The 21,740-nt window shown below is 52.7% G+C and overlaps 1 protein-coding gene across 7 annotated transcripts; it reads left to right on the forward strand.

The window, feature by feature from the left end:
* Positions 1 to 50: 50 nt before the first annotated feature.
* On the forward strand, positions 51 to 21,249 carry NIBAN3 (niban apoptosis regulator 3). Of its 7 annotated transcripts, none has more exons than XM_067733179.1 (15): positions 51 to 3,090; positions 4,394 to 4,524; positions 7,524 to 7,649; positions 8,278 to 8,392; positions 10,251 to 10,418; positions 11,019 to 11,134; positions 11,218 to 11,322; positions 11,545 to 11,707; positions 12,349 to 12,539; positions 13,986 to 14,144; positions 15,192 to 15,308; positions 15,389 to 15,496; positions 16,294 to 16,405; positions 18,380 to 18,463; positions 19,976 to 20,780. In XM_067733179.1, the coding sequence occupies exons 1-15, from the start codon at positions 3,036 to 3,038 to the stop codon at positions 20,038 to 20,040; spliced, it is 1,815 nt and encodes a 604-aa protein (XP_067589280.1). In that variant the 5' UTR covers positions 51 to 3,035; the 3' UTR covers positions 20,041 to 20,780. The 7 variants fall into 7 exon arrangements, 5 of the variants coding, with proteins under 5 accessions (XP_067589280.1, XP_067589278.1, XP_067589279.1 ...); XM_067733181.1 differs by lacking the exon at positions 19,976 to 20,780 and adding an exon at positions 20,852 to 21,249 and having other exon boundaries at positions 2,980 to 3,090; positions 18,380 to 18,478; XR_010942391.1 differs by lacking the exon at positions 19,976 to 20,780 and adding an exon at positions 15,597 to 15,705 and having other exon boundaries at positions 51 to 4,524; positions 18,380 to 18,417.
* Positions 21,250 to 21,740: the final 491 nt, after the last annotated feature.

Genomic DNA, 21,740 nt, shown 5'->3' on the forward strand with positions numbered 1-21,740 from the left:
CGTGGAGGGCAGGGAAGGGCCCCCTGGATGAGTGTCCTGGGGCTGCCATAGTGGAGTACCACAAACCAGGTGGCTTCGAACAACTGAAATTTATTGTCTCACAGTTCATGAGGCCAGGAGTCTAAAATCAAGGTGTCAGGAAGGTTACATCCTTCTGGAGGCTCTGCAGGAGAATCTATCCCAGGTCTCTCTCCTGGTAGCTGCAGGCAATTCTTGGCCTTCCTTAGCTTGTAGACACATCACTCATCTCTGCCTCTGTTGTCACATGGTCTTCTCTTTGTGTGTTTCTCTGTGTCCTGTCCTCCTTTTTTTTTTTTTTGTCTGTTCTTTTGTTTGTTTTCTTGGCCATGCCACTCGACTTGCAGGATCTCAGTTCCCAGAGCAGGGATTGAACCCGGGCCACGGCAGTGGAAGCCCAGAATCCTAACCATCAGGCCACCAGGGAGCTCCCTCTTGTCCTCTTCTTTTTTTTTTATAGATAAGATTTTTAAAAATATTTACTTTATTTATTATCATTTATCTTTGGCTGCATTAGGTCTTCGTTGCTGCGCATGGGCTTTCTCTAGTTGTGGCAAGCGGGGCCTACTCTTTGTTGGGGTGCGTGGGCTTCTCATTGCAGTGGCTTCTCTTTTTGCGGAGCATGGGCTGTAGGCGTGCAGGCTTCAGTAGTTGTGGTGCGCAGGCTCAGTAGTTGTGGCTTGCGGGCTTAGTTACTCTGCGGCATGTGGGATCTTCCTGGACCAGGGCTCGAACCCGTGTCCCCCTGCATTGGCAGGCGGATTCTTAACCACTGCGCCACCAGGAAAGCCCTCCCTCCTGTCGTCTTCTAATAAGGACACCTGTCATTGGATATAGGACCACCCTAAATCCAGGCTGAGCTCATCTCAAGATCCTTAACTCATTTTGTCTGTAAAGATGTCTATTCCAAATAAGATCACATTCTGAGGTTCCAGGGGTTAGGATGTGGACATATTCTTTTTTTTAAACTGTGTTAAAATACACATAAAATTTACCATCTTAACCATTTTTAAGTATACAGTTCAGTGGTATTAAATACATTTACAGTTTTAAGCAGCCATTACCATCATCCGTCCCCATAACTCTTTTCATCTTGTAAATCTGAAACTCTGTACTTATTAAACACTAACTCTCCATGCTCCCCTCTCCCCGGCCCTGGCAACCACCGTACTATTTTCTGTCTCTATGATTTTCACTACTATTAAGTGCCTCGTGTAATTGGGATCATACAGTATTTGCCTTTTTGTGACGGGCTTATTTCACTCTGCATAATGTCCTCCAGGTTCATCCATGTTGTAGTGTGTGTGAACTTCCTTCCTCTTTAAGATATGATGTACCACAGTTTACTTATCCACTCACCGGTCAGTGGACAGTTGGGTTGCTTCTGTGTTTTAGCTATTGTAAATAATGCTGCTGTGAACACGGGTGGATGAATCTCTCTTCGAGAGCCTACTTTCAGTTCTTTTGGATATACGTCCAGAAGTAGAATTGCTGGGTCATAGCGCATATGGTAGTTCTATTTTTAATTTTCGGAGGAGCCTCCGTACTGTTTTCCACAGCAGTTGTATCATTTTACATTCCCATCAACAGTGCCCAAGGGTTCCAATTCCTCCTTATCCTCGCTAACACTTGTTTTCTGTTTTTCGTTTGTTTTTTTTTGTTTTTTGTGGAACGTGGGCCTCTCACTGTTGCGGTCTCTCCTGTTGCGGAGCACAGGCTCTGGACGCGCGGGCTCAGCGGCCATGGCTCACGGGCCCAGCCGCTCCACGGCATGTGGGATCTTCCCGGACCGGGGCACGAACCCGTGTCCCCTGCATCGGCAGGCGGACTCTCAACCACTGCACCACCAGGGAAGCCCCTGTTTTCTGTTTTTTTGATAGTGACCCGTGGACATATCCTTTTGGGGGACACAGTTCAATCCCCTGCCCACTCACTCGGCCGAGCTCCCGTTGCACACCCAGGGCCAGTCGTGACCTCTGCACCTGGCCATGCTGCAGTCCTGTTCAGAGCCTTGAATGCTCCGAGGTGCTGCTGCTTTGTGTCAGGACTGCAGCATTGGCCCAGAGTGCATCTGCTCATGTCCCACCCATCAGCTCTGCCCGGCTCCAGGGACCAGGGGAGGCTGGTGGGAGAGGCACGTGGGAATTGAAACCTTAAAGGTGAAACCACAGAAAGCGAAGTTTCCTTCAACGTCTTGTCTGGGTTGATCACTCAGATGTGAGAGTGAGGAAGTGGGGCGGGGCTGAGCGGAAACAGATTGAGAAAAGCAGAGTAGAGGGTTGGAAGGAAAGCAGCCTGGCCGTGCTTGGGCAACAGCAGGTGCCACTAGTGGGAAGACCCAACTAATCCGATCCAGTCCAGGGCTTTGTGCGCCGATAGAGAATGGACTGGCAAAGCAGGAACCAAAGGGAAACAGCCCACGAGTCCACGGCACAGCAGCGGCTCCCCACCCGCTCCCACGACCCCGGCACTGACCCCAGGGGCCCGGGGTGTCAGTCCGCTTCTGTCTTCCCAGCCTGGTGCTGGGCCTGGGCTGGATCCTCTTGGGATCCAGAGTCACCCGGCAAGGGGTAGGTACAGGATTTAGCTGCCTCATCTCTGCCCAGCCCCCCTTCCCTGCCACCCCACACCAACTGCTCTCAGGTCCTGCCAGATATCTGCCCTGCATCCGTCCTCCGAGGCCAGCTAGGACTTTTGTCTCCCACCACCCCGTGCCCCCCCAACCCGGGGCAGCCCCTACAGAAACCACCAGTTTAGGGCACTTTGCCACAGGGGAACTGGGAGGACACAGGTGCAGGGTGGGGTGGGGCAAGGGGCGGGGCGGGGTGGGGAGCAGGCATCCCACACCACACCAGGACCATGCTCCGGCTTCTGACCCCAGGCACTGGTCTCTGCAGCATCCAGGCCCCTCAGGTCACCTTGCTCCCAGGGTGCCCCTGAGCTGAGGAACTGGGGGGTTGTGGGGAGGAGGGGGGTGTTTACTTCACTTTCAGGGGAGCCCAGGACACAGTAGCAGGATGGGTGGGCGGCCCTCGAGCCCCTTGGACAAGCGACAGCAGCAGCACCTGAGGGGTGAGTGGACTGGGAAAGAGCGAGATTTTGGCGGGTGGGGTTTAGGGCTGGGTTGTCAGGTACACAGGATGACCTATTAATGTGAATCCTAGAGAGGCAATGAATACTTTTTTTAGTATAAGTCTGTCCCAAATTTTGCAAGAGGGCATACGTATGCTAAAAATGTACTCGTTATTTACCTGAAATTCAAATTTAATTGGCGTCATATACTTTTATTTGGTAAATCTGGTAAACCTACTCAGGGCATGGGTTTGGGGTGGAGGGCATAGGGCCAGGTGGGAAGTGCCCCAAACCCAGCCAGATCTTGTGGGATGATCCTCCCAGGTGGGCAAGGACCAGTAGGCCCCTCAGTGTGGACCCCCAGGGACTAAGTCACAGTTCTTGATTTGAGACAAAGAAGGGCCAGTGTCCTCCATCCTCCACACACACAGTTGAGCACTTACGGTGTGCTGGGCACTGGGGATATGGAGGGGGGGGCTCATGATCTAGACTAAGAAACAAGGCCAAGTTGTCATTACGTGAATGGATTCAATAAGCTACTCTGCAAAGTGTTGGAATTTTCTTTTTCTGTAGTGGCTTAAACGAGATAAAGGTTTGTTTCTCTCTCCTATAGAGGGGAACAGTGGCAGGCAGCCTGATAAAAGTCAGACAACCCGTCCCCTTCCATATTATGGTTCTAACATGCGTGGCTTCTGTGCCTGAGGTCACCTCATGACTCAGAATGGCTGCTGAAGCTCCAGTCATCGGATCCACATTCCAGGCAGCAAGATAGATGTGTTTTACACACAGTCAAGTGCACACATATTAGGGGAACAGCTTGAAGAACTTTAACACTTGTGTAATCACCTCCTAGATCAGGATACAGAATACTTCTGTCACCCCAGAAAGTTCACTTGTGCTGGGTGAGGTTTTTAAAAGATTTTGAAAACCTCCCTCAGTAAGGGGCAGAAGGAAACGTTCAGGTACAATTGATCTGTTCTTTATCTGGGTCACGGTGATGGTGTCACGGGTGTGTACATGTGTCAAACTCATTCATTTCTATGCTTTATACATTTAAGGTGTGTTGTACATCGTTTATAAATAAAGCCTGAATCCTTTAACTCCCCCACCCCCCACCAACCCCCATGTGGATAAAAACAGGCAATGGAGGGTTAAAGGTGAATGGAATTGGAGCATGTCTTCTGGGGCAACTTTGGGGTGCGGATAGGAATCCGTAAGTGGCTTCTCTGCCTGTTCTGCCCCCACCTCCGGCAGGTTGGGGGGGACCTGATTCAGCCACTTCACCATCCTTTTGTCCCTGCAGGCCAGGTAGACACCTTGCTGAGGAACTTCCTGCCCTGCTACCGCGGGCAGCTGGCAGCCTCGGTCCTGTGGCAGATCTCCCGAGAGCTGGGCCCCCAGGAGCCAGCCGGATGCCAGCTGCTGCACAGCAAAGTGGGTGCCGCAAAGGGGGAGGGGGTGCTGAGTGGGTGAGGCTGGGGAGGCTGTTCGTTCGTTTGAGGGTCCCTCCTTACACCTTTGTCCTTGCTGGTGCCACGACCTGGGGTGACTATTAAAAATTCATTCTGGGACTTCCCTGGTGGTGCAGTGGTTAAGACTCCGAGCTCCCAATGCAGGGGGCCTGGGTTCGATCCCTGGTCAGGGAACTAGATCCCATATGCACGCTACAACTAAGGAGCCCGCCTGCCACAACTAAGACCCGGCGCAACCAAATAAATAAATAAATAAATAAATAAATATATAATATATATAAAATAATAATAAATGCTTAAAAATTTGTTTTTAATTCATTCATTTTTTGTTTTTTGGCCATGCTGCGTGGCATGCTGGATCTTAGTTCCCTGACCAGGGATCGAACCCGCACCCCCTGCAGTGGAAGCGTGGAGTCTTAACTACTGGACCACCAGGGATGTCCCCAAAATTCATTCTTCGAGCAAACATTCACTGGGCATTTACCGCGTGCCACACCCCTGGCTGGATGCTGGGGACACAGTAGTGACTGAGACAGATCCCGCTTTGCCCTCCGGGGCTCACAGTCTAATTGGGGGAAATGACCAGTTTGTTGTCAAGTTAACATATCAGGATGCAGGATAACTTCTGACAGGTGCTAGGAAGACAAAATGAAGGGCGGTGTTGGGGGCTGGAAGCTGGGGTGTAGGAAGGTCCTTCTGAGCTGAGACGTGAAGGATGAGAAGGAGCCAGACCTGAAGCCCAGAGTGGGAAGGGCATTCTAGGCAGAGGGCACAGGCAATGCGAAAGCTCTGAAGTTGGAAAAGGTGTGGCCTGGCTGAGTGCATCACCCAAGGGCACAGCATGCCCACTGGACGCCCAAGCCTTTGCATGTGCCACCCTCCCCATTCTATCCCATACTTCGTCTGCTACTTCTTCCAGGAAGCCTTCCTTGACTACTGTTCCCCCCACCTGAGTTGGGCACCTCCTCTGGAACCCCTGTCTGTCTGCTCCTCCGACGCAGCCCGGGCTCACACGTCTGCCACCTCCATCTGTCTGCTTTGTGAGGACAGGGTCCAAGCCTTATTTCCCCTTCCCCCTGACCCCATTGTGCCCACATGGTGCCTTCACTTGGTAGGGGCTCAGGAAGGGCTTATCGATGGAACAAAATAGCCTGGAGCTGCCCAGCCCCAGCTCCAAAGGTCTCCTGAGCTGGCAAATGGTGTCCAGGATCTCCACGTGCCCTGTACAACTTAGTTCTCACTAGCCCAGGGGATGGGTCTTTGACCAATGAGGAAACCAAGGCACAGAGAGGTGAAGTGACCTGACTGAGGTCACACTGCCAGCAAGATGCAGAGGCGAGATTTGAACCCAGAGCCCAGACTCCTTACAAGGGATACTGGGTCCCCTGTCCTGATCAGGGCTCTGAGATTTCCTCTCTTGGACACCCCTTCTCCCAGCTGTGCCTGCCCTGGGGTGGGGGCTCTGTGACGCCATGGACAGAGCCCCCTGCCACCTGGGACTCCCCCTGTCCCGCTTGGGGCATCATGGGGCCTGGGCATCGCCTCCACCTGCACCTTCTGTCTCCTGCTGGTCCCAACCCCCTGGGCCAGGGAACAGCTGACATTGGGGTTCAAGCAGCGTGGAGGGATTTCCCCTCGCTTCAGTTGAAACATTTTCTTTAATACTAGTTTTATCTATTTGCATTATGTATATCATTTCTATTATAACATTTTAACACTATTACTATGAAAAATCTCAGACTTAGGAAGAGAGATGGAGAATCATTTAATAAACCTCTGAGTTCCCACTACCCGCTGAAGAATCAGAACATCACAAATGCTGTCTATTTAGTCATCAGATATTTACCGAGCACCAACTGTGTAGCAGGAGCTACTCTGGGACCATTGGTGAAACAACCGCACACAATTCAGGTGGCCAGGAAGTGAGAAGAGGGACAAAGAAAACGAAACAAGGTGATGTCCCATCTTGCCTGAGGGAGGGGTCTGTGGGCAGAGGCCTGGCCATTTCTCATAACGTTAAACTACACCTGAAAAAAAACAAAAATAAAAAAACTACACCTGCTCCACGACCTAGCAATCCCACCTGTATCAGTTAGCTATGCTGTGTAAAAATACACCACCAAATCAGTGCTTCAAACAACACGTTTGTCATCTCAGTTACCGTGGGTCAGGAATCTAGATGGGGCTTTGCTGGGTCCTTTCTTTCAGGGTCTCTCACAGGCTGCAGTCAAGATGTTGGCCAGGGCTGGGGTCTCATCTGAGGCTCAACTGGGGAAGGGTCCGCTTGCAAGTCAATAAGAGATAACAAAAGTGTCTGCCTCAGTTCATAGTTGGAAGTGCAGGCTGTGAGCATGCTTGATAAAGAATATAACACCACACCAGCAGTGCCCAAGCACCTGTACAGTAAGTCCCCTACATATGAACCTTCAAGTTGCAAACTTTCAAAGATGTGAATGGGCGTTCCATCAGCGTCAGGCGTGAGTCAGATTGCAGCTTGCCCTCCATCTCCTGTTGCTGACGATCCTTCAGCTCTACCATCTCCCACCTCCTCTCCCTCCTCCAGTCAGTCACTCTTCTTGCCTGTTCACTCGATGCCAGCCCCCGTATGCCAGCTGTTGTACTGTACTGCTGTACTTTTCAAGGGACTCTACTGCAAGATTAAAAATGTTTTATTTATTTTTTGTGTGTTTGTTTTTTATGTATTATTTGTGTGAAAAGTATTATAAACCTATTACAGTACAGTACTATATAGCCGATGGTGTTAGTTGGATACCTAGGCTAACTTTGTTGGACTTATAAACAAATTGGACTTACAGACTCGCTCTCGGAACGGAACTCATTCGTATGTAGGGGACTTACTGTACTTGGTGGCACCTGGGACACAGGAGGAGCTGTCCAGGTGGTCTGGACACCGGGAAACTGGCCCATGTTCTTGACATCCGCCCACCCCTCCTCCCACAGAAGCTGCCCCGAGTCCGGGAGCACCGAGGGCCCCTGACCCAGCTGCAGGGCCACCCACCTCAGTGGCAGCCAATCTTCTGTGTCCTGCGTGGGGACGGCCGCCTGGAGTGGTTCAGGCACAGGGAGGTGAGTGAGTGGCCTGCAGCCCATCTACCTCTGGCGTCTCCATCCCACCCTCCCCAGTGTGGGTTTGGGGTCCAGTTCCCAGCATAGCCCCCCTCCTTTCTTCAATCATCAAGTAGGGCCAACCTGTAAGCTTGGCCCTGGGTGGGCGAACATCTCCTGCTGTGCCAGGTGGATAAACTGAGGCCCAGGCCAGGGGTAGGGGCTCACTCATGGTCATCAGCAGAGCTGAGGTTGAAACCATGCAAGGCCTTTGCACATGCCGCCTGTGCCCTGCTTTCCAGCTGAGGAATTCAGGCAGGTCACTTGTCTCTCTGGGATTCAGTTTTCGCATCTGTGAAATGGGATGATGATGGTCCACGCCACGTGGGGCTGTAAGGATTCAATGGGTTAGTCCTCATATAGCACTTGGGACTGGCCTAGCGCATAGCAGGTGCTGGGTGCTCCACTATGGGGAAGGGAAGGAAGGAGGGATTGAGGGAGGGGTGGGCAGAAGGAGGGAGGGTGGCGGCATGGAGGTAGGGTGGAGGATTTCCCCAGTTAACCCAAAACCTTCCCCTGATCCCACACTGGGATATGGAAGCCACAGTTTAGACCTGTCCCAAAACGGTTCTTTGGATGCCTTTTGCAGGAATATGAAAATGGGGACCGTCCCCTGGGCTCCGTGGTCCTGACAGGGTACACAGTCCTGACTTCCCAGAGTGAATACCTCCACCTGTTGGACACTCTCTGCCCAGAACCCTCAGGTAAGGCTCCCGGGGACCCCAAGAGCAGGTTTCTCTACTTCAGCACTGTTGACACTGGGGCCAGATCATTCTTTGCAGTGGGGGCCACCATGTGCTTCACAGGTTGCTGAACAGTATCCCTCGCCTCCACCCACCAGATGCCAGTAGCACTCTGCATCCCAAGAGCGACAACCAAGTATATCTCCAGACATTGCCAAGTGTCCCTGGGGGCAGCATTGCCTCTGGGTGAGCAGCCTCGCTCTAGAAAGAGAAACACCCATTCTTGTCAGGGTGAAGGAGTTAGGTCACCGGACCAGAATCAAAGCAGCAAAGGGTAAAAACGATAAAATATGGTGTCAGTAAGCATGTGGGGAGATGGACAGTGGTGGGCAGGAAAATTGCACAGACTTGTTACAGCGTGTAATTGGTCCGTCCAGTGTTTCCAGGATGGTTCTCCTCCCTTCCCCTTCCTCCCCTTCCTCTTCCTCCTCTTTCTCTCTCTGAATAGGTAAGGAGCAGCGTAAGTGGGCTGGCATGCATCTGATGAGGGCCTGCATCATCTCCTTGAATCTGCCCAGGAGGCAGCCCCATCACTAACCACCCCATTTTACAGAGGGGGACACTGAGGCCAAGGGCCGTCACACAGTTAGTAAGGGACAGAGCCAGAATTTACACCTTTTGCTTCACTGCAGAGCTATCCTGCTGTTTAATCAGGCGAAGATGTAGCAACAAGAACCGTCTGCAGAAATGCTGATGATGTCGAAAACATGGGAATCCACCCACATACGCATCCTTTGGGGTTGATTAAATAAATTACAGCCGACCCTCAGGAAGGAAAGCTGTGCAGCCTCTGAAGGTGTCCCAGACATATGCAGGAGCCCAAAGGCCAGTTATAAACCAGAAAACTCCACATTGTTAAAAAAAAAAGCACGTCATACAGCTTTGTGCAGATTTTAAAATCTGGAATAATGTCCCCCAAACTGTTAACAGCTATTATCATCTCTGGGGGCTGTGATCGAAGGGCTGGATGACAAGGGACGTCCACCTTTTTCTGCATTATTATTATTTCTAAATTTATTTTGGCTGCATTGGGTCTTCGTTGCTTTGTGCAGGCTTTCTCTAGGTGCAGCGAGCGGGGTCTGCTCTTTGCTGCGGTGTGCGGGCTCTAGGCGCGCGAGCTTCAGTAATTGTGGCACGTGGGCTTAGTAGTTGTGGCTTGCAGGCTCTAGAGCGCAGGCTCGGTAGTTGTGGCGCATGGGCTTTGTTGCTCCGCGGCATGTGGGATCTTCCCGGACCAGAGCTCGAACCCGTGTCCCCTGCATTGGCAGGCGGATTCTTAACCACTGCACCACCAGGGAAGCCCTTTCTGCAGTATTGCATTTTACTGCAGTCTGTATGTATCACTCTGGAAATCTGAACAAAACACTGAGGATTTGGGAGACTCCAATTTAATTCATCAAAATAAATTCACTCATTTTTGTCCTCCCAACAGTTCTAGGTCATTGGTATCACTTTTTAGCCCATTTTGCAGGTAGGAAAACTGAGGTTTTTTCAGGGAGATGAAAATCTGTGCAAAGAGCTAGAAAATGGTCTGGCCAGGTTTGAACCTGGGCCTAGCTGACTCCAGCACCCCACAGCAAGCAGGGCTCAGACCACATGCCAGCTAGGAGAGATTGTTGGTGGCTGCCTAGGGCTGCTGTGTTAAGCATGTTGCTGAGGCTGGGAAACAGTGCTGGGATGGATTACTGATGTCTGCCCTGGGCACACCTCCTCCTGGGACTGAGCTGAAGTAAGGGTTCTCTACACATTTCATGGTTATTGTCTCCTAGTGAATGAATGATTTTAGAGTGAATGAAGATGCGACCTCCTCTGCTTTCAGGACACCATGCACAGGAAGAGCCTGACCGCCTCTTGGAAATGCCTGTCAGTTTCCCCCTGTTCCTGCAGCACCCCTTCCGCCGGCACCTCTGTTTCTCTGCAGCCACAGCGGAGGTGCAGCGTGCCTGGAGGCTAGCCCTGCAGGGCGGCATCCGGCTTCGAGGCACAGGTGGGTCCTGGGAAAGGGCAGGCAGTGGTGGAGCACAGAGTCTGGAGTCGGAGGGTTCCGCTCCTGCTGCCTGTGGGATCCTCTCCAAGCCTCAGTTTCCTTATTTATAAAATGGATCGTGGGGGAGGACAGAGGGGAAACAGGCAGGTGTGCATGGCCCGGGCTGTAATGAGGGCACAGCACCATGGGAGCTTAGCCTGGGGGTTCAGGGAGGGGATGTCCAAACTGGGGTCTAAAAAAGATGAGGGGCCAGCCAGGTGAAGAAGAGGAGTTAGGACTGACACATCTGGGCAGGTTGTTGACTGAACAAACGTACCTAACTGGAGAGGCAACTGGAGACCGCAGTGGGATCTGGGCTGTGACTGCCTGCCCGGGATGCCTTTTCCAAAGTGGTACACAGGCCCCTTATGGGCTGGTGATAAACGTAGGGGAGCGTGTTCCCGGCGGAGGGCACTCCTTTGCGCAGAGGTCTGGAAGTGGGTGAGACTTAGCTGTTTGGGACCTGGCGAGGAGGCGGAGGGCTTCCTTCTCAGGCGACGGGGAGCCAGGCAGCCTGAGAGCAGGGGAGGGGTGGACGGGCACTGAGGAGCCGCCCCTCAGTCCTGCAGCGAAGTCAAGCCCCAGCCGCCCGTGCCTTCCTGGACGCCATACGGCTCTACCGGCAGCAGCAAGGCCACTTTGGCGACGACGACGTGACCCTAGGCTCGGACGCCGAGGTCAGTGCCGCGCAAGGCCGCACCCGGGACCCCCCTGACCCCTTCTCGGCCCACCGAAGCACCCATGGTCACCTCTCCCGCAGGTGCTGACTGCGGTACTGATGCGGGAGCTGCTGCCTGCGCTGCGAGCCCAGACCCTGCCCGGCCTGCGCGGGGCCGGCCGCGCTCGGGCCTGGGCCTGGGCCAAGGTACACATGCGGTGGAGGAGGTGGGGCAGGGACACGCGGGAGGCCGCGGATGGGGATAGGAGCCGGACCGGGGTGCTCAGCTTCGCCCTCCCTGCGACTGTCGCCCAACCTCTCCGCCCATCTCTGTGCGTCTGTCTTCTCTCTGTCTTCCTACCCTCGCCCCATCTCGTCTCTCTACGGCGTCCCTGGCCCGTGTGGGGTCCCCTCGGCTGATCTGGGCAGCTACTGGACGCCGTCCACGCTGCAGTCCTGGCCGGGGCCTCCACTGGGCTCCGCGCCTTCCAGCCCGAAAAGGAGGAGCTGCTCGCCGCCCTGGAGAAGACTATCCGCCCAGACGTAGATCAGCTGCTGAAGTTGCGGGAGCGCGTGTTAGGGAGGCTGCAGGGTGAGGTCCGGGGGCGTGGCCTGGATGTGAGGGGCGGGGCCGGGAGCGTGAGAGGAAGAAGGGGAACAGCTTGGGTGTAAGGGAAGGGGCCCAAGGTCTGGGACCCGGTGGAGGCAGGGCCGGAGAAGAAAAGGGTGGAGCCTAAGTGGGAAAATGGGCGAGGCCTTGATGCTTTGGTGGTGAGACTAGATTTCTAGACGGGGTCAAGAGGGAGGACGGCGGAAAAAAAAAAAAAAAAAAGAGGGAGGGCGGGTGCTTGGGAGGCGGGAAGGCCAGGGATGGAGCTGGTGAGCCCGGAGACCAAGACTGGGTGGGGAGAGGGGCAGAGGCCTTGGCGGTATCAGGCCTGACTCCAGTTGTGGGTTGTCCAGTCAGACAGCGGAGATAGCTCTCACTCAGCTCAGTAACAAAGAGAACAGAGTTGGAATCTTAACTCTGCCTCTGTGTGCAACTTTGAGCCGATCCCCATGGCACTTGGCCTCGGTTTTCTATTCTGTATAATGGGGTAGAGGAGGGGGCTCAAAGTCAGGGCTCCCGTCTACCTTACCCTGTTGAGCCCATGGCCTCACTCCGTACCCTCCACCTCCCAATTTGCGGAGCACCTCGAGGAGGAGATCCAGGCCAGTGTCTTCCACTCGCAGCCAACGTCCAGGGTCCCCTCGAATCGTGCCTGCGCAGGAAGGTGGATGCGCAGCTGCCCCGGGTCACGCAGACGCTGCTGAGCACCGTGGAAGCTGAACTCACGGCAGTGCAGACCCTCCTAACCCAGGGCATGGACCGCCTGTCCCGCCACCTGCGTGGGAGCCCCTCCAGCACCCGGCTGCGGAAGGAGGTGAGGTCCAGTGGGTCGTGTTTCATCGGGCCTATGGGCAGTGTGTTAACTTTATAGAAGAGTTGTATGCACCTTGAATCTTTCTTGTTTGAAAACCTTCTCTTAAAAATCTCTGAACTTTCTTCTAAGCTGCATTTTACTTACGGTGGTCCACTATGCTATGGTCACTGGGGCACGGTTTATAACATGGGGGGAAGGAGTAAGATGACAAGATTAGCATTTTAGTGACATCAATCTGGAGTCACCTTCCCTACAAATTGTTCCTCCTCCCATTGCCTTGTTTGGCCACAGCCCACCCCATTCCCTGGGACAGAATTCTGCAACACGCAGGTCAGCTCTTTTCTTCTGATATTAAATGAGAGCATACTCTGTGCCAAGAAACCTTCCACTCGTTAAGTGTCTGTTGACCTTTAAAATGAAACAGCCAGTTATTTTATCAGCAGAACATTTTGGGAAGGGAGGTTAGCATGAGAATTGCAATTCGGGACGTGCAAGCTATGGCAAAACCAGAGGCAAGTCTGGCAAACGAAGGGGAGGAACATTACTTTATAGAGAAGAAGGAAAAAATTGGGAGGGGCAGCTCTCAAGGAAAGTCCATTGAAGAAAAGCGAGAGTTCAGGGTGGTGACAGTTTCTCATTGGCTGAGTGGTGGTAGTTTCTCATTGGTTGGGGCTGTTACTGCATAAGGAGAAAATCTTCCTCCTGCTGGAGTGGTAAAGTAGTAACCTTCTTCCAGTTTGGGATCTGCAGAGGGCAAGGAGTGGCAGTGCACGAGAGCGCCCCCCCCCGCCCCTTTCAGGGCTTAATGATTTCATATTTATTTATTTAGCCACGCAACTTGTGGGATCTCAGTTCCCCGGCCAGGGATTGAACCTGGGCCACCGCAGTGAAAGCTCCAAATCCTAACCACTAGGCTAACAGGGAACTCCCATGACTTTATTTTAAATGAGGTTTCCCTTTATTAATCTTCACATCTCCATTTCATAATCACCTCCTCCAGGAACTTTCCCTGGTCCTTTCTGCATCTGCAGCTGCGCGTGCTTCCCTCCTCACAGGAGTATTAACTCACCACTACTGTTGTTTGTCTACACTCTGTCTCCTCCAACTTTTCTGTGAGCAGTTTGAGGGCAAATACCTTGGATTATTGCACTTCTGCAGCCGCAGGATCCAGCGCAAAGAGAACATCAGGTGGGACAAGGGCTGAGTGTGCCCATTTCCCCTCAGCCACGCCAGCACCACATGTTATCATTTGTTCCAAGTTTTACCATTTTATGTCCATCACACCATACCTCACAGTTACTTTTATTATGCATTATTTTGGTGACAACTGAGGCGGGATGTGTTTCCATTTGTGTTTCTCCTTCGATGAACTGTCTATGAGGTCCTTAGCCTTGCTCTTCCATGGGCTGGTGGTATTTTTCTTACCTGACTGCTATGGGAACACAGGTTTACTCATTTGGGGAGATGCCATGGGACCCAGAGCTGATGCAGACCTGCTACCGAGAGGCGGAGCGGAGCCGGGGGCGCCTGGGGCAGCTGGCAGAACCATTTGGCTTCTTTGGAACTCAGAGCCTGGTGTTTGGGGCCCAGGATCTCGCACAGCAGGTAAGGGTGAGTGGGAGGCTGGGAGGAAGTGAGGCAAGGATGGCAGCCTCCAATGAGTAGGTGCCGAGTGTGTGCCAGGGAGACCACGATGACCCAGACAGACCTGGCCCTCCCTCGCTGGACTCCCCAGTGTCATGCAGACATGAGCTCATGACCAGGCAGGCAGTAATCACACATGATGGACAGGGCTGTGATGGGGACACGCAAGGTGCTACGGGAACCCTGAGGAGGCACCTGATCCATCTCCAGGGTTGGGAAGGCTTCCAGGAGGAGAGGACTGCCAGGCTGGGGCAGCTGGGGGAGGAATGGGAATGGGGCATGTGCTGGATGGAGGGAACAGTGTGGATAAGCCCTGGGAGGTGTGAGAGCGTGTCCACATTTGGGGAAAGTGAAGCAGTTTAGAGACATTGGCTTGTAGATTTCAAGGCAGGGCATAGATGTGGGAGATATGCCAGCGAGGTGGGGGGGCAGATGGGTCAGGGCTTTGAGTGTGGGGCTCAGGGGGTTGGGCTCTGTCCAAGGGCAACAGGAGTCACAGCAGGTGTGTGAGCAGGGGCGGGGCATGGCCAGATTCAAGGTTTTTTAGAAAGCCCTGCCTGCCCTGGGGAGCAGGGGCTGTCGGGGGCAGAAGTGGAGGAGGCAGGGAGGAGGTCTGAACCAGAATGGGTTGGTGGAGAGGAGCAGGGTGTGTTTTGAAAGCCAAGGGGTTGGGACGTGCTAATGGACATGGTGAGTGAAAGAGACGGGGACTGAGAAGACCCAGTGCTGCCCGGCACGGTTGTTCAGTTTGTACACTGCACAAGGGTGCTCAGCCAAGGAGCCTGGACTGTGGACAGCTCTCTGATCCCCGTGCTGGGCATCCTGGCACTGAATGGATGACCCCCGAGTCCTGAGAGGAAGAGAGTGCTGTTTCTTGGGACAAGAAGGAGGTTGGAGCGAAGTAGTTGGTCAGGGCAGGCTGGATGCTGAGAAGGGTTCAACCGAGCAGGCGTAGGGCCCAGAAAGAGCATGGATTCCCAGGGTTCATCCCAGCATCTCTTCCCACAGCTCATGGCTGACGCCGTGGCCACCTTCCTGCAGCTGGCTGACCAATGTCTGACCACGGCTCTGGACTGTGACCAGGCTGCCCAGCAGCTGGAGAAAGTCAGGGGGCGCGTGCTGAAGGTGAGGTCTGCGGGGAGGGCATGGCAGTGGGCCTGGGTGCTCGGGTGGTTGTGAGACCAGTTGCCGTGTGTGTCATGCAGAAATTCCAGTCGGATAGTGGCTCAGCGCGGAGGCGGTTCATCCATGGCTGGCTGCTCTGCATCTTCTTGCCCTTCGTGCTGAGCCAGCTGGAGCTGAGCTGCAAAGCGGTGAGCTGATGGGGACGGGTCCTATAGAGCAACCAAGCATCTTTCTGTGAGGCTCATAGAGCCACCTTGATGATTAGAGACTTTTGTTCCCTGAGCCCAGGGGCTGGGTTGGATGGCTCTTCTGGGACTTCATGATGCCCTCTGCTTCTCCCATGACAATGCTGTGTCTGCAGAGCTGGCGTGGGGTCCCATGCATCACATATCAGCAGGTGATACAGGCTTCAGAGAAGGGAGGAGGCAGAGGGGGAGTGTATGTGTGTGTATGGTGAGGGTGCTGAGTGGTTAGGGGGGCTGTCTCTGAGAAGATGATGCTTGAGAAGCAGTGAACTAAAGGCATGAGCCATGTCCTGGGGAAGAGTATTCCAGGCAGAGGGTACAGCATGTGCAAAGGTCCTGAGGTAGGTCTGTGCCTGGTGTGTTGGAGAAACAGAGAATAGGCAAGTGTGGCTGGAGCTTACCGAACAATGGGGTAGGAAGTAGACGAGGGGAGAGGTCCCAGGGGCCTTGCTACGCAGGCTTAGGGGCACCATGAAGGGGTCTGCATCAGGGGTCAGGCAGGAAGTGACTGTGAGGGGTCCCAGCAGAAACACCTGTATTATTCCCATTGAGGTGTGATGTGCTTTGTTTCACCAGTTCTCACAACAACCCGAGGGAATAATGAGTCAAGGAGTCCATTTTAAAGATGAGGAAACTGAGGCCCAGGTTTTCCTAGCTAATCAGTGACAGAGCTGGGGCTCAAACCCATGTCACACAGAGCCCACCCCTCCAGCCCAGCCCCTCACCTGCCTCGGTTACAGGAGCTGCCTGAGTTCGAAGGGGACATCCTTGCTGTGGGCAGCCCTGCTCTGACCATTGAGGGTATTTATGAGGATGTCATCCGGGGGGTCCTGCTGCAGAGGATCAATCGAGGTGAGCCCCACCCCCTATGGCTCAGGGGAGCCTGGTGACCCCTGGCTGTGTATACTGAGCCCTACCAGGGTCCCCATCACCTCTCACTACCTGTGAACACTAGTCCTTTGACTAAGGGCCAGGACTGGGACAGAGGGGGTCTGGGGTGGGCGAGCCTAGAGGGGCAGTGATGGAAGCTCCCTGAAGGAGGGGGCATTGGAGTGGGGCTGTGACGGATATGCAGGAGTTCTTAGGATGAGAGAAGGGAGGCAAAATTTAAAAACTGGGGATAGACATTTACATTTACTCATTCAACAACCTCTCCATGTTTTATTCTGGGCTGGCATTGAGCCCTCAAGAGTACGTGGACTTGGGGTAGGCCTCTTAGGATTTCCTGGGCTGGAAAGAGGCTCCTGACTGTCTCTTCTTCCTCCTGCCTTGTCTGTTCCTTCCTGACCCAATGCCTATGACTGCTGAGACGTGTACTAACAGGGGAATGAGCAATGTGTAATGGTTATTCAGGGAATGTCACAGCTGACACAGAAGGAAGGAGAGGAAGCTGCAGGCTGCCAGGGCAGACGTGCAGGGCCTTGAATGACAGGCAGAGGAGTTTAGACATTTTGTGGCAGGCAATAGGGAGCCACGGAGGGTGTGTGAGCAAGAGGGCAACAGTGGCTAGACTGGAAGCCAGGGAGGAGGCTGAGGGCCTGGTCCTGGGGGGCAAAGGATGGACTCGAGCAGGGGCAGCAACCAAGGGGACGGAGCCCAGGCATGAGGATGAGACGGAAGTCAGAGGTTGTTGTTGGCCTGGGGTGTCACTGGGTGCATGGGAGGGACCACAACCCTGGGGATGGTGTAGAGAGAAAGGAGAGGAGTCCCAAAGAGCCTGGATTTGAAGGACACAAAGAGGAAGAAGGGATGCAGAAGGAGTAGTCAGAGAGGTGGGAGAAACCCAGAGATAGCAGTGTTCTGGGAGCCAGGAAGTAAGGGTGAGAAGTGTCCTTGAGGCCAAACAAAAAGAACCGAGTTCCTTTAGAATAGGGGCCATTTTACATGGAAAAAGACTAATCTCTGATTGGAAAAAATTTTTCAGAAACAGGTTTCCATTCCTAGAAGTTCTACTTGTACTGAAGGTGGGGTGGGGGTGGGGTGTTTCCATCCTCAATTGATTTGTGATGTCTGCTTGAAGCATTGTCCTGGAAGGTGGGGTAGGTAGAATCCAGGCTCAGTGAAGGTGTGGGGATCGGCTAGCAATGTCTGCCATGGGCACAGGTGTGGAGAGAGGCTCATGTGAGCCACTTGTTTAGGGTTCCTGGTTGAGACATTTCTTCCATGCTTTGCCCTCTTGTGGCCTCTCTGGGAAAATTCATGGAAGCCCTGGGATTCTGGGGCTTATCCAGGTGTGTCCGGGGGTTTAACTCTTTATTTTTATTTATTTATTTATTTATTTTTGCGGTACACGGGCCTCTCACTGTTGCGGCCTCTCCCATTGCGGAGCACAGGCTCGGGACACGCAGGCTCAGCGGCCATGGCTCACGGGCCCAGCCGCTCCGCGGCATGTGGGATCTTCCTGGACCGGGGCACGAACCCGTGTCCCCTGCATCGGCAGGCGGACTCTCAACCACTGCGCCACCAGGGAAGCCCTATCTCTTTATTTTATTTTTAAATTTATTTATTTTTGGCTGCATTGCGTGTTCGTTGCTGCGTGCAGGCCCTCCCTAGTTGTGGCGAGCAGGGGCCACTCCTTGCTGCAGTGTGTGGGCCCCTCACTGTGGTGGCTTCTCCTGCTGTGGAGCGTGGGCTCCAGGCGCGTGGGCTTCAGTAGTTGTGGCACGCGGGCTCTAGAGTGCAGGATCAGCAGCTGAGGCACGCGGGCCCAGCTGCTCCACTGCATGTGGGATCCTCCCAGACCAGGGCTTGAACCTGTGTCCCCTGCATTGGCAGGCAGACTCTCAACCACTGCGCAACCAGGGAAGTCTCTATCTCTTATTTTAGAATTGAAAAAAGCCCTTGGTGCCAGCAACATGTCCTGCACTCTGGATGGCCGCTCGGAGCTTCCATGGGGCCAAGGAGAAACAGGTGGGGACCTCACAGGTTCTTGGCCCATGCCAGTGAATTGCCAGGGTCGGGGGGCCTGTGTGGGGTATACAAGAGAATTGTGAGTGTGGGTTCCTGGATGGAACAGTATGCACCTTGTCTCCTGACTTGGCCCGGTTGGCCAAGCTCATGGTAAACTAGGGCAATGGGGAGCCAAGGAGTGTGCCTGAGTGTCAGAGGTATCCTCTGACATGCATATGAATTTGTATCCCATCTCTTCTTGCCAGGGCTCTATAGGGCCTCTCCCAACGGCTACCAGTTCCCAGCACTGGTGGGGGAGATAGTGGTGATGGGAGCCTTGGGTTCACCTTAACAATGGGTGCATGGAGCTGTGCTCAGGGCCAGGGCAGCCTGGCCTCCTACTATAGGACCCTACAGAGACCTCCTTGTTGCAGCAGTAAATGTGTGTAGGGCTGAGGCTGTCGCTGCTGGTGGTGCAGGGATCCTGAACTCCATCCCTAAGACTGAAATGTTTCATGAACATTTCATGAAATGTTCTGAAACATTTCACTGAAATGGGACAGAAAGCAACTGGTCCAACTAGAAGCGGACCAGCGGGCAAGATGTTTATAATCTGGATGTTCAGGACCCAGGGCAGATGCCGGTATTCTGGAGCGGCTCTCAGCTCCTCAACCCCCTTGGGTATCATTGTTATGAGAGCTTTGTGAATCCACCCAGCTAAGCGGCTCCCACATTCTTCAGCCACAGAAACTCTGAGATAATAAACGTGTATAGTTTTCAGTGGCTAACTTTGGGGGTCGTTTGTTATGTGGCAATAGCTAACTAATACACTCCCTAGCTGATTGGGGGCAGCATCTCCTAGTCAGTTGCTGCAGATAAACTGATGAATATCCACACTCACTGGGATACATGAAGATTAAACAATCTTAGAAAGACTTCTGGGTGTCATAATATTTGGGGATTTGCAACTGGGGATGAAGGATTGTGGATGGGCTCCTTAATCTATTTAACCAGAATCTAATTGATGATGGGGTTTTGCTTCTAATCTTTTGCACTAACAGCTAACACCATAGCGAACGACCTTTTACATACTTTTCATGCAAGGGGGTAAATCCCCCAAGGTGAAATCTCAGGGTTTAGAGCATGCATGTTTGTCATTTCAATAGCAGTCTTGAGAGTGCTCTCCATCAGAGTGGTCTCACCTGGTGCCCACTCATCTGTGTGGAGGTGGCCCATTTCCCCACAGGCTGTCAGCCGACTTGGGATTTCCCAGATCTTCTGGGTAAAAAATGTGGTCTTGGCATCATTTTAATGAGCATGTCTTATTGGGGATGAGGTGGAGAGTCTTCTCATGTGTTTAGGAGCTTCTCTGTGAACCTCCACTTCTCTCTGTGGCACACTTATCTTCTGGGTGCTTTTATATTTCTATTAAATTATTCTCGCTAAGCTTCCAATTACTGGGTATTTATTATGTGTCAGGCATTTGATGTGTCCAAATGTTTTGGCATCCTTATGACACTTTCCATTTTACAGATGTGGAAACTGAGGCTCAGAGAGGCACTTGCTCCAGGCAACCAGGCTCCAGCACCGAGGTCTAGCCACTCTGCCCACTGCCTCCTCCAGGGACGTTCCAGAGCTGAAGCTTTGCCCACATTCATCGTCATTCTCAATGGATAAATGTCTACTAGTGGAATTTCTGAGTCAAAGCATATGTACCAGTTCAAGGCTTGTATAATCCCCACACCTCTGCCTTACTCCTCTCCAGAAAGGCTATGCCTTTTAACACTCTCACCAGCAGCATTTATACATATTCTCCTTTCCAAACACTAGAAATTTTCATAAAAGGAAAAACTGCCAGTTTGATAGACACACACACAGAGTGCATTGTTTTATTTAAAATTTCTTTGATGACTACATTGAACCTGAAAATATGTTTATTGACCATTAATATGTTTGTGTGTTTCTTATTTATTTATTTATTTTTGGCTTTGTCGGGTCCTAGTTGTGCCATGTGGGATCTTTTGTTGTGGCGTGCAGGTTTCTCTCTAGTTGTGGCATCAGGGTTTTCTCTCTCTAGTTGAGGCGCCTGGGCTTATTTGCCCTGTGGCATGTGGGACCTTAGTTCCCCGACCAGGGAACGAACCCATGTCCCTTGCATTGGAAGGTGGATTCTTTACCACTGTATGTGTGTTTCTGTGTTTTCCTTTCTTTTCTTTTCTTTTTTACTGAATTGCCTGTTCATAGCTTTTACCTACTTTTCTCTTCAGGAGAATTTATATTTTTCTTAATGATCTCTAATAACTCTTTGTATATTAAGGATAGTAACACTTTCTGATATGCCACAGATTTTTTTTTTCAGCTTGCTGTGGGCCTTTGGGTTTGTTTACTTGCTCCAAATTCTTACCTTAGTATCAAGTTTCCCAGCTGAGAGTAGAGCTTTTACTGCCTTCCTCTGTTTGCCAGAAAAGCCATCTGTCCACTGGAGCCTGGCAGCTTCACATCACAAGACTTCCAGCTGCTTCCGGAGTAGGTTCTGGGAGGGACTTCCCCAGTGTTTTTCTCAGTTCAGCTTTCAGAGGGGGGTAATGCACACTCCATGGTTTCCTTCCCCAAGAGAATGAGATTTTCCTCACCTTTACTTCCTAACTTTTGCCCTACTGTCTCTTGCACACACTGAGGACACACGATCTGTCCCCTGAATTTTACTTAACAATATTGAGCCCCCACCCCCACCACTCACGTTAATAAATAGATATCTGAGCATCACAAAAACGATGAATTAGAAAACACATTAGATTACTGGAAAACAGCCCCCTCGTAGCATTTCTTTGGAAACGTCCACCTCCCTCCCGTTCCATCTACACACAAGCCTGCGGGGTCGTTGACTCCATTTTACAGATGGACAAACTTAGGCTCACACAGACGGCCCACTTGGGGACTGGATTTGAAGCCAGGTCTGGGGACGCCAGGGCCCACGCGCTTGGTACTCAACAACCCTTGAGGGCATCCCAGGGAGGTCGAGAACTAGAGTGGTAAAACTCATGTTGCAGCAGAGGAAACTGAGGCTCATATCTTGAGTCCCAAACCAGATCCTGACTATCCAGGTTCGACTCGTGACACAGCCGGTCTTATACAAATGGAAGTTGGATGTCGAATCAGGCTGGGATCCTGGCGAGAGCAGCTGCTCGGTGGCAGGGCAGATTCTGAGGTCTGACGGCTTTATCGCACAGACCCAAGTTCTGAGCGCTCGGCGTCTTGGGGTGGGGGGTCGGGGGAGGCTGGGCTTCCCGGGCAGGCC

This window comes from Pseudorca crassidens, chromosome 3, assembly GCF_039906515.1.
Source record: "Pseudorca crassidens isolate mPseCra1 chromosome 3, mPseCra1.hap1, whole genome shotgun sequence".
Classification (NCBI taxonomy): Eukaryota; Metazoa; Chordata; class Mammalia; order Artiodactyla; family Delphinidae; genus Pseudorca; species Pseudorca crassidens.